General features: G+C 36.9%; 1 protein-coding gene and 8 non-coding genes across 15 annotated transcripts; all 9 read left to right on the top strand.

Annotated features, from left to right (window-relative positions):
• Positions 1 to 11: 11 nt before the first annotated feature.
• On the top strand, positions 12 to 10,731 carry TAF1D (TATA-box binding protein associated factor, RNA polymerase I subunit D). 7 transcript variants are annotated; one of them, XR_009208763.1, is made up of 11 exons: positions 23 to 195; positions 2,153 to 2,245; positions 3,000 to 3,390; positions 4,249 to 4,424; positions 4,741 to 4,798; positions 5,180 to 5,343; positions 6,834 to 6,869; positions 7,983 to 8,015; positions 8,821 to 8,868; positions 9,320 to 10,420; positions 10,649 to 10,731. XR_009208763.1 is itself a non-coding variant. In XM_032167162.2 (6 exons), the coding sequence occupies exons 2-6, from the start codon at positions 2,178 to 2,180 to the stop codon at positions 5,321 to 5,323; spliced, it is 837 nt and encodes a 278-aa protein (XP_032023053.1). In that variant the 5' UTR covers positions 12 to 195; positions 2,153 to 2,177; the 3' UTR covers positions 5,324 to 6,825. The 7 variants fall into 7 exon arrangements, 1 of the variants encoding a protein (XP_032023053.1); XR_009208761.1 differs by having other exon boundaries at positions 7,709 to 8,015; XR_009208762.1 differs by having other exon boundaries at positions 6,834 to 7,756.
• LOC116477562 (small nucleolar RNA SNORA40) lies at positions 6,251 to 6,376 on the top strand. The gene has a single exon (XR_004250529.1). It is a non-coding gene; the product is annotated as a small nucleolar RNA SNORA40 (small nucleolar RNA).
• LOC116477559 (small nucleolar RNA SNORA18) lies at positions 7,472 to 7,603 on the top strand. Its single transcript, XR_004250525.1, has one exon. It is a non-coding gene; the product is annotated as a small nucleolar RNA SNORA18 (small nucleolar RNA).
• On the top strand, positions 7,805 to 7,876 carry LOC116477572 (small nucleolar RNA SNORD5). Its single transcript, XR_004250537.1, has one exon. It is a non-coding gene; the product is annotated as a small nucleolar RNA SNORD5 (small nucleolar RNA).
• LOC116477550 (small nucleolar RNA SNORA8) lies at positions 8,613 to 8,751 on the top strand. The gene has a single exon (XR_004250517.1). It is a non-coding gene; the product is annotated as a small nucleolar RNA SNORA8 (small nucleolar RNA).
• LOC116477552 (small nucleolar RNA SNORA1) lies at positions 8,977 to 9,106 on the top strand. Its single transcript, XR_004250519.1, has one exon. It is a non-coding gene; the product is annotated as a small nucleolar RNA SNORA1 (small nucleolar RNA).
• On the top strand, positions 9,548 to 9,620 carry LOC116477549 (small nucleolar RNA Z40). Its single transcript, XR_004250516.1, has one exon. It is a non-coding gene; the product is annotated as a small nucleolar RNA Z40 (small nucleolar RNA).
• Positions 10,024 to 10,144, top strand: LOC116477557 (small nucleolar RNA SNORA32). The gene has a single exon (XR_004250523.1). It is a non-coding gene; the product is annotated as a small nucleolar RNA SNORA32 (small nucleolar RNA).
• LOC116477551 (small nucleolar RNA SNORA25) lies at positions 10,451 to 10,583 on the top strand. Its single transcript, XR_004250518.1, has one exon. It is a non-coding gene; the product is annotated as a small nucleolar RNA SNORA25 (small nucleolar RNA).
• Positions 10,732 to 10,733: the final 2 nt, after the last annotated feature.

Below are 10,733 nucleotides of genomic sequence, written 5' to 3'. Positions count from 1 at the left end.
GAAATAGCCCATCCTTTTTTTCCGCACGGTTGGAGGAGGTCGGCTGGTTATCGGGAGTTGGAGGGCTCTGGTCGGGAGGGTGGTGTGTGCAGATCTGTAGGACTGACGCACCACGCCAGTCGCGGGTTTTGGGCCGAGGAGGCCTGGGTTACGAGCAGCAAGTGCGCGGTTGCACCCACTGTGAGGCCGTTTTAGGTAGGTTGCTAAGAGGGCGAGGCCATCCGAGCCTGGCGGGCGGGGGAGGCGTTGCATATCTGGGGTTTCCCGGGGACCCTGCCTTGGTCCGGAGGATCGAGCCTCCGAAGTCGGGCCAAGAGGGTGAAGGGATCACGGCTGCAGGCCAGTCCGCGCCACGCAGCTGGTATGAGTCCCACACAAACGTGGTTGTAGTGTGTACGGGCTTCATTATATCTTGGGATGGAGGTGTTAAAACGTGTTGCGGACAAGTTTAACTTTATTACGTGATTTAACCTTCATATGTGAGGTACCCATTACAAGCGCCGGTTTTCTGCAGGTTAGGCGCTGCCGGGTGAGAGGCGCTGGTGGTCACAGCGTTAGCTCCGGGTAAAGCGCCGCTCTCTGCCCACGTGGCCTCTAAGAATTGCAGAATCCCGGCGGTGGCATCGACACCCAAGTAAACACTTCGAAAAAGTGATTATTGAGCTAGCTTTATTTTGATAATCCCTACTTTTAAAAAAAATTAACCACAGGTATAACCATTAAAGCATGGGGGCGAATTTTTGTTGAGTTCCGTTTTTGAGCATTCGATATTTAATGACTTTGTAGAACCTTGTACTTAAAAAAGCTAGTAAGACGTTCTACCAGGAAATTACCAGAGGGGGCATTTAACAAATCTGAGCTCTTGGTGACCTTATCGTTTTATATTTTAAATATTTGTATTTAAATATTTTGCTAGTTCATCCTAGGATTTATATGTAATGACTCATGTCAGTTCCCAAGAAGCTACAGAATGAGACAAGAGATTGACTAAGGCAAGTACAATAGTGAAATAAGTAGTTATCTTTAATTTTTGTTGCCATGGCTATTTTTTTTTTTTTTCTTTCTGAGACAGGGTCTTGCTCTGTCGTCCAGGCTGGAGTGTAGTGGTGCAATCTCGGCTCACAGCAACCTCCACCGCGGCTCATGCGATCCTCCCGAGTGGCTGGGAGCAAAGGCACGGGCCACCACACCTAGCCAGGATTTTAAGAATTTTTTGTGGAGACAAGGGTCTCCTTGTGTTGCTGAGGCTCACTACATACAACCTCCACCTCCCAGGCTCAGGTATTCCACCTACCTCAGCCTCCTGACAACAGGCGTGCGCCACTATTCTGGCTAATTTCTGTATTTTTTGTAGAGACGGCGTTTCACCACGTTGCCCAGGTTGGTCTTGAGCTCCTGGGCTCAAGCGATCCGCCCGCCTGGACCTCCCAAAGTTTTGTGTTACACAGGCCTGAGCCACCTAGACCAACCTGTTTTTCTTTTTTCTTTTAGCTCAGAAGAAGGAATCTTTTTCTTTTTTTTGGTATGTTGTATACTCTCTACCATGGGGATGAAGACACAAGAATTATGATAGTTATTGAAAAAGGTTGAGAATTCAGAACTTGTCAGTTTCCACCAATAATGGCAAAGATGCAGTATGACAAAGTTCAGTTACTTAAATGAATCTAGGAATGAAGAATCTAGGAATTATAATGGAGAGGTGATTAGGAGTTTAAAATGGTTTATGGATTGGACATCCTTTTCCTGGTTTATATAGGGCACACTTTGCCTTAGGAATTCCCCCTTTGATCTTGGAAAATGGCTTTTAATTGTACATTAATACTGTATTGGTAATTGTACGTTAAAATATGTGGCTAATGATAAAACTACATTTTTTACTTATATTGAAAGATCCTTTTGTTGGAAGTGACAGTACTTTTTTGAGATCTTGTTGCATTGGATACATTTAGAGGGTAAAAACTGAAAGAACCTGTGAATAAAATTTCTGGATTTCTTTTTAAAGAAACTGATCTGAAATGGATAAAAAGCTTAACCTTGGTAAATGATTTTGCCTAAAATCATTGGCATAGTCTGACCATGTTCAACACTGTAGTAGATAATGTGTCAATATTTAGGGAAGCTTTGTCATATTTACTAAATTTCATAATTTCAGAAAACTGTTTAAAACAAAGCAATTGATGGATAAATCAGGAATAGATTCTCTTGACCATGTGACATCTGATGCTGTGGAACTTGCAAATCGAAGGTGAGTGGGTTTTTACTGGAGAACTGAGTGGATTCAATCATGTTTATTGTATCTGAATTACGAGAAACTATTGTATATAATGAGTGACAGTAAAGATAATTTTCAGGAATTGGGAAAGAAGGAAAACTAGATTTCACTGACCTTCCAAGTTTATCTAGTTATATAGATTGATATAATAGCATTGCAAATACTTTAAATTCAAAATGTGAATATATTATAAAGGGACACATTCTTCGAGAAAAAATGTATTCTTTGGGTCATATTAGCATCTCTTCCAGACTGGGTAGGCTGTGTTTGTTTTACTCAGACGCTCTTAGCAGTGAACCGAACCATACAGCCTTTTGGAGCTCATACATTGTCTTGAAAGATACATAGTTTTTTTTCTAAGTTGAGCATAGTGGTGCATGCTATTAGTCCTAGCTAGCTACTTGGGAGGCTGAGGCAGGAGCATCCCTGGAGTTTCCAGGAGTTTGAGATTGCAGTGAGCTGTGATTGCAACACTGCACTCCAGTCTGGGTGACAGCAAGATGATGTCTACAAAACTCTTTAATAAGAGCTGTAGCTTTATGGGCTATTTAAATAGGATGGTCAGCAGAAAGGCTGGCTGGTTCCGAGCCCATCCTTTAAAAAATTTTTAATTCTGGGCATGTTTTCTGAGTTGGTTTTGGAAGAAATGTACATTTGGGACTGGGTATTAATGGTAATAAGCAGTAAGAAAGGAAGATGAAATTAATTTTTTTTCCCATTTTTCTAGTGATAACTCTTCTGATAGCAGCTTATTTAAAACTCAGTGTATCCCTTACTCACCTAAACGGGAGAAAAGAAACCCCATTCGAAAATTTGTTCGTACACCTGAAAGTGTTCACGCAAGTGATTCATCAAGTGACTCATCTTTTGAACCAATACCATTGACTATAAAAGCTATTTTTGAAAGATTCAAGAACAGGAAAAAGAGATATAAAAAAAAGAAAAAGAGGAGGTACCAGCCAACAGGAAGACCAAGGGGAAGACCAGAAGGAAGGAGAAATCCTATATACTCACTAATAGATAAGAAGAAACAATTTAGAAGCAGAGGATCTGGCTTCCCATTTTTAGAATCAGAGAATGAAAAAAACCCGCCTTGGAGAAAAATTTTAACGTTTGAGGTGAGTCAGCATTTTACATACATGGCTACACATAACTCAGATGCCAAAATGATTTGTTGGCCAATTTAGAATTGTCTCGGATATACTGGGAACAGACTGTCTGCAATTTTGATACTCTTCTATACTGACTTACCCCTAAAGTCCACCCTATCCTTCAACTGAATCTTGACTTGTATCTCTTATATAACTACACTTTTGCCAGATTTAAAAGATAGTGCTTCAACGCTCTTTGTATAAAATCCTTTGATCTCATCCCATCTCAGGTCTTTAAACACAACCCTAAAACTCAGTGGGGATAATAAAAGCTCACATAACTTGAAATTACTTTTGCAGTAACCTAAATGAAAACCACACATGCCTTATGTTCAGTGGATATATTCTTAAGGCCTGGATGTTTCTAAGCCAATTATCTGAAAAATACACTAATACTTAGGAGTAGACTTTTTTAAATATTTGAGAGTTGTATGTTGAATGAATGCAGAATTTATGATCCCTTGTCAAAACCTGAAATTTTATTTGGGAGGATTAATACATGTTAATCTCTTCAGTTAATCTCTTTAAGGTGATTATAGTAAACATTAGAAATCTTATTCCTCTTTTTACATTTTAAAATGCCTTTAGTAAGTCCCAGAAATGACAAGATATGTACTTCACTTTTCCTTGGTACCAGCTTAGGTAAATTTATAATTGTAATGTGAATTTTAATAATCAGTATTTGATACGTCCACAAGTGGGGAGTAGTTAAGATAGCAAATTCAGAGTCTTTGTTAAGGGGGGGCATTGCCCTTTTTGAACATAGGCACCTGCTGGGTCGTGAAAGAAAAATCTTGACATACTTATGGTGTTTTTAATATATAGCAAGCTGTTGCAAGAGGATTTTTTAACTATATTGAAAAACTGAAGTATGAACACCACCTGAAAGAATCATTGAAACAAATGAATGTTGGTGAAGATTTAGAAAATGAAGATTTTGACAGTCGTAGATATAAATTTTTGGATGATGATGGATCCATTTCTCCTATTGAGGAGTCAGCGTAAGTGGAATCATATGGAATACTTTGGTAATAGGTTATAAATTAAATTTTTATGTTAATTGCTTCATATTTTGCCTTTAATATAGTTATACTTAAATAATGAACAAAGATACAGAGTATGACAACTGGGATTATTACAGTTGAGCCAAGCTTGGCACACAATACATCTAGAATTCTCTAGAACACAAAATTCTCAAAATTTTGTGTTTGCTTTGACTAGCATTGCAGTTACAGTTATATTTCAGAGTGGAATATACAACTAATTAGGTCATAGAAGATTCTGTCATCTCAGTGATGATAAATTTTAATATTACAGAGCAGAGGATGAGGATGCAACACATCTTGAAGATAACGAATGTGATATCAAATTGGCAGTAAGCAACTTAATTTTTTCCTGTTCCATTTTGGGAAGGCTGGAGTTGGTTGGTACAGAAGGAATTGTATTTAGTTTTTCTCTTACACTTCATTTAACTTTTGAAAAGCTGTATAAGTTTACTGCAGGAAATGCAAGAAGGAAAATAATTTTTTAGAGACTTGATAACATGGGGTTTTCAGTACTATAATAAATAGCATTCTGATACGTATTATTGCTAGTTAGGATATCAAATGAAAAAATAAGCAGATGTTAATTTGGATTTTTAACATCTATATGTAGTCTCTAGGTTATCTGAAGTAATCCAGGGCATTCAGCTATATGTAATTACTAAACCATTTGAGTTATTGCTTAATCCATGATTTTTGTTTGTTTTATGCAGGGGGATAGTTTCATAGTAAGTTCTGAATTCCCTGTAAGACTGAGTGTATACTTAGAAGAAGAGGATATTACTGAAGAAGCTGCTTTGTCTAAAAAGAGAGCTACAAAACCCAAAAATACTGGACAGAGAGGCCTGAAAATGTGACAGGATCATGAATGTCAAAGGTGAAGCATATAGAAAAAACGACTTCATAGAAATGAATAAAGATAAATGTGGATATATGTACCAGTCTGGTGATGAAGAAATTCTGAAACCCAGGACTTTATAGCAAGAAAAAAAAATTTTAACCCAGTGAAGAAGTTTGTGAAAGAAATTTGTGAAGTAGTAATAATTAGAAAAAAACCATTAAAACACCAGAGAAAATACATAGAAAAATTTGAGAAATTGTCATTTGATTTCTGAATAAGAGCTTACAGGTGTCCTGTGAGTATTGAAACAATGAAGTGTAGTGATTTTAATTTTGAAAAGAAAATCTTAGATTAAGTAACTTGACACCCAACCATCTTGAAGAGGGTATTTGAAATGCTCTAATTTTATCTCAGCTTTGTTCAGCCATGACAAAGGTGACCTGTCAGATGCTTAGTATTGTAATAACCTCATTTCCCTTCCCAAATTTTGAGTATCTTTAATACTATTCTTTTTTAGACAGAGTCTCGATCTGTCACCCAGGTTGTAGTGCAATGGCGCAATCTTGGCTTACTGCAACCTTCATCTCCCGGGTTCAAGCGATTCTGCCTCAGCCTCCCTAGTAGCTGGGATTACAGGCGTTAGCCAGCACACCCAGCTAGTTTTTATATTTTTAATAGAGATAGGCTTTCACCATGGGCTCGAACTCCTGACCTCAGGCGATCCGCCTGCCTTGGCCTCCCAAAGTGCTGGGATTATAGGCGTTGGGCCATGGCACCCGGCCTAATAATACTTTTAACTACCATTTTCACTTTTTTTTAGTTCAAGGAAAGGCATACACATTTATTTAACATGTACACATGGGGAGAACCAGTGATTACCCCGATGTTCATTATTTTGATCACAATAGAGCTGACTACTCTGCTATGTAGTGCATTTTGGGACTGCACTTATGTATGTTTTTGTTTAATGTGGACAAAGACTTATGGATAGGTGCAAAAAATAAATCCTCTTTTGCAACCCAGAACTCATTGTTCAGTATGAGTTTTGATACATATAAGAAGGGATATTATGATACCTGAGACAGTTGATTGATGGGAGTATTGATAGCCATAAAGGTTGGTTCCAGGCCAGGTGCAATGGGTCAAGCCTACAATCTCCACACCGAGGTGGGAGTATTGCTTGAAACCAGGAGTTCAAGACCAGCTTGGGCAAGAAAGAAAGAAACACCTCATCTCCACAAAAATTTAAAAAGTAGCTGGGTACTGGGGCATGTGCCCGTAGTTGGAATTACTCAGAAAGGGGAGGCTGAGGCAAAAGGATTGAGCCCAAGAGTTGGAGGCTGCACTGAGCTTTGATGGCACCACTGTACTACAGCCTGAGTAACAAAGACCTTGTCTCAAGAAAAAAAGATTGATTCTAGGACTGTAGAATAGATAAACAGCATGGGATATGAGGGAAATCCTCAGCAGTATTTTGTATTCCAATTTCATGTTGACAATATATACAATGGCTTTTTGTTTTGAAGGCTTTTATCTTGAGAACATGGTGCCTGGAGTTAAAGGTATGTCTCAATATGAGTTTTCACATCATATTTGTTTATGTGTAGGAAACAGTATGTTGTCAGAGCAAGCAAGTTTCATTTTATTCAGAGACATTTCTGCCATGCTTTTAATTCCCACTTATACTGATTTCTGAAAAGAAGAATCCTAGATTCACACATTTTATAGTGGTGTGTCAGATTCATTTTAGTTGCAAGCATTAGAGGGTCCCGAATTTGTTAGTTTGTAGCAATAATCAGAACTTTGGATTTCCTACTTGAAGCCTACGGCATTATTTTGAATTAATGCACAATCTAAAATGAGGTAGAGGATTTTATGGTTTAATGCAAGATAGAGTATAATAAAAGAAATGATTACACAGGTTGTAAGAATTCATAAATTTGAATGATATAGAGTTTGATTAAAAGTTATATAATGCCAAAGTCATAACTTACAGGCACATTATATTCCTGTATTTTATCATGGATGACAACTAATTTTGAGCCAAGAATTAAAATTAGCCTCAAACCCTTGGGCTCAAGCGATTCAGCAAGAATCACACGGTTTTTAAAAGACACAGCAGATCCTGTGTCTTAAAAAAAAAATCAAAACCTTGTAAATAGTGGTTGAGGTCTATCCCGATGGGGCTTTTCCTGTAGCCTGCACATCGTTGGAAACGCCTCATAGAGTAACTCTGTGGTTTTACCTTACTCACAGGACTATTGTTAGATCTGTGGGCAGGAACTACAAGACAGTTGCTAAAAGTTTGAAAAAAGACAGTTACTAAGACAGTTGCTAAGTTTGAAAAAAGACAGTTACTAAACGTTATGAAAAACCAGATAATCTACTTTTTTTACCTTAGGTATTGGCATACTCCACACATCTGTACCATTCTTGAGTGATAGCTTAGGTAAGTTTTAATTGGTGACAGTATAATTTTTTGGGAAATAGGATTACAGTTCAGATGATGAATTTAACTGTTCAACTGCTGAGTGATACGGGCATGAACTAAAACTTAATTCTGACAGAGCTGGATATGGCTATATAATAAACTGGATCTTAAATTTATACTTGGGTTTTAGTTTTAATAACTGGAAATGTATCCTTTCTAAATCTTTAATTGGTACTTTCTGTAGGAATGAATGATTTGAACTCATTCGTGTTGAGAGGTAAGTAAAATATTTAACTTACAATAATCAAGGACTCAAAAGATGAGAAATAGAAATTAAGTACACCATCCCAGTATTTCATGTATAACACAGAATTAGTATGATACTGGCAAAAATATTACAATATATATATTCATATAGAGAAGGAAAATGAAGAGACTGCATGTCTATACCTACCAAATGAAACTACCTATATTCTTTGCATCGTTATTCAACTGGCAGTTACACATATTTCATCCTAAAGTCATGTAAACCTGTGTGGATATGTTGAATCAATAGGGATATGAATTACATTAAAAGAATTTTGCATAACTGGCAGTTTGAGCAACAATGAGCTTGACGTTTGTAGTCTGCTTGATCTGTTAAGTTACATGTATACCATCTGTAAGTTTTATAGAGAGACTGGGCAAAGATTAGGCAAAGACTAGAGTTGCAGCTTAAAATGCAGTTAATGTAGCTTCCTTATTACAGTGGCAATTAGGAAAAAAGGTCAAATTATTGTACTTGTTAAAGGAACTCGAATTTGAGAGGTTTGTGAAAGCATTTCTCAGCAATATTGCAAATTTGGGAATACGAGTTGTACAGTTCAGTCATAATTGCACTGCATGGTATCTGCACTCAGCAGTTTATACCTGCTAGGGTGTTCAAAGGTCAGTGCTATAGAAATTCAGTATCTGGCATCGTTGGTTTTCTTGGCTTTGTGCTTGTTAAACCTGGTATTTCTATTGATACAGTATTTGTATAGGTTTCTCAGTGTTCAGTTTGATGTACTCTAAAATAGTAAGCAATGCTTTTCTTTTTCCAGGGTGTCAAATTGAGAACCAGGCAGATCCCCACCACCTACAGTAAAAAGGTAAGATTCTCTGTTTCTACTGATTCTGCTTGTTTCCCTCTATTGGTGGCCTTGCCAGCATAACAAGAACTTTGTACAAATACACTACTAAGCTTTAAAGACTTACAATGCCTCATTCTAGAGAATGGGCACTGTTGATCATGGTGTCCGAAAATAGTTAATGTGGCTAAATTGAGACAGGTTATGCTTCCATCACAGTATGCATATTGCAGTGGTGACAATGCGACCTGTAACATTTTGCCATGCTTATGAGTAAAATATGTAGGAGAAAAATGTTGACTTTTCAATATTAGAAACAATAACATTTAAGTAATAAGGAATTTTCAGCTCTTATAGGACCACTGTTGTTTTTGTATGCTATATATTGACTGAAACATTGTAATGTGGTACATGACTGTGTCTTGGATCAGGTGTCAAAATATAAGTGTACTTTGTACAATTCATCTTCTAGGACCCTAAAGTAAATTGGTTGAAGAAATTAGATCCCAAAAATTCTTGGTAAGTTAATTCATTACTTAAAAGGCCATGCAGGTTGTTTTGCTGAATACTAGCTTTTCTCCAAATGTTATTTTAGGTTATTACATTTATTTATCTAGTAATGCTATTACAACATTTATCACCACTTAGGAGTAAAAAAAGACTAGACTTATGTTATTATGTGTTTAAACTTCATTATTAATGATGTTATGATGATGGGCGAAATGTTCAACTGCTCTGAATGGGCTGAATGAAAATGGCCTTTCTGAACATCCATTTACATTAAATATTCCATTGTATTTCAGAAGATTATAACAGCTCAAAGGTAAAAGTTACCAGAAACCTGATCATAGAGCAAATTCAGATGTGAATGGGCATGGGATCATTGATTTTTTAAAAAATACCTATTAGTTTAAATAGCTATTTTAAGCATGGAATTTTCAATACCTTAGTTGGGGTGCCGGGTTTTAGGATAATTTGGAACCTAAGCAACCTCATTCTGAAAGATTGATTTCTGTACTTAATAGTAAATATAAATTTGAAATACACATTTTTCCATAGGTGAATTTTGAAGTCTTCATCAGTATATCCGTATTAAAAGGAGATGACAGAAGCCAAAGTAATTATGGCAAGTAATGGTTTTTATCTTAACCATAAGTTATTTGCTCAAGGGTATAATGGTCATTACCAAGGCTTTTAGAATGCAGTTTCTCATCTGCTGTGGACATGACCATAAAAAAATTTCCCAGTAGGTTTTCTCTCTGCTACTTTGCTAGCAATCAGCTTATTGGGAACAGTTGATTATAATGTGAACCACATATGATTTTTCTTTAAAATCAATGAGATTTAAAAATTCTTCTAGATCTCTTGAATCATGCGAATGTGCTTTGCCTTTGTATTGTAACCCTTGTGGGTTGCTAATAACCAAGCAGTTTGTAGTAGAGTTAACTCAGGCTCGTTCTAGGACTCATTCGTGTTCACTAACTGTACAATCATCTCTCTCTGGAAATGTAAAATTTACTTTTATATTGTTATGTAGGGCTGACAGGACAGCTGGATCAGTTTCATTAAAAAGGTATGTATGCATTAGAAAAGACATTTGTATAGGTCATTTCAAAGAGGGCTCATGAGGCTGTGAAACCCAGAGCTCTTAACGCTGTGACCAAAGATGGAAGTTCTCTATAGGATGCCATAGCACTCCTATGTTTGGTGCTATGTTTTCCCGAGGAGATATAAAACTTAATAATCCATGATTGTTGCCATGTGAGAGTTTTAAAGGTTAATTAAAACTTCTCTTTTTCAGGGCAAACTTGAAGATACATCTTTTGACTCCAGCTCTTTAGAGGATCAAAAGTGACCTTGATGGACAGTGGAAGAAATCACAACAT

Source organism: Hylobates moloch, unplaced genomic scaffold (genome assembly GCF_009828535.3).
Source record: "Hylobates moloch isolate HMO894 unplaced genomic scaffold, HMol_V3 SCAFFOLD_11, whole genome shotgun sequence".
NCBI classification, from domain to species: Eukaryota; Metazoa; Chordata; class Mammalia; order Primates; family Hylobatidae; genus Hylobates; species Hylobates moloch.
Note: the sequence above shows the minus strand (reverse complement) of the source record. Positions and strands in the feature narration are given on the sequence as shown.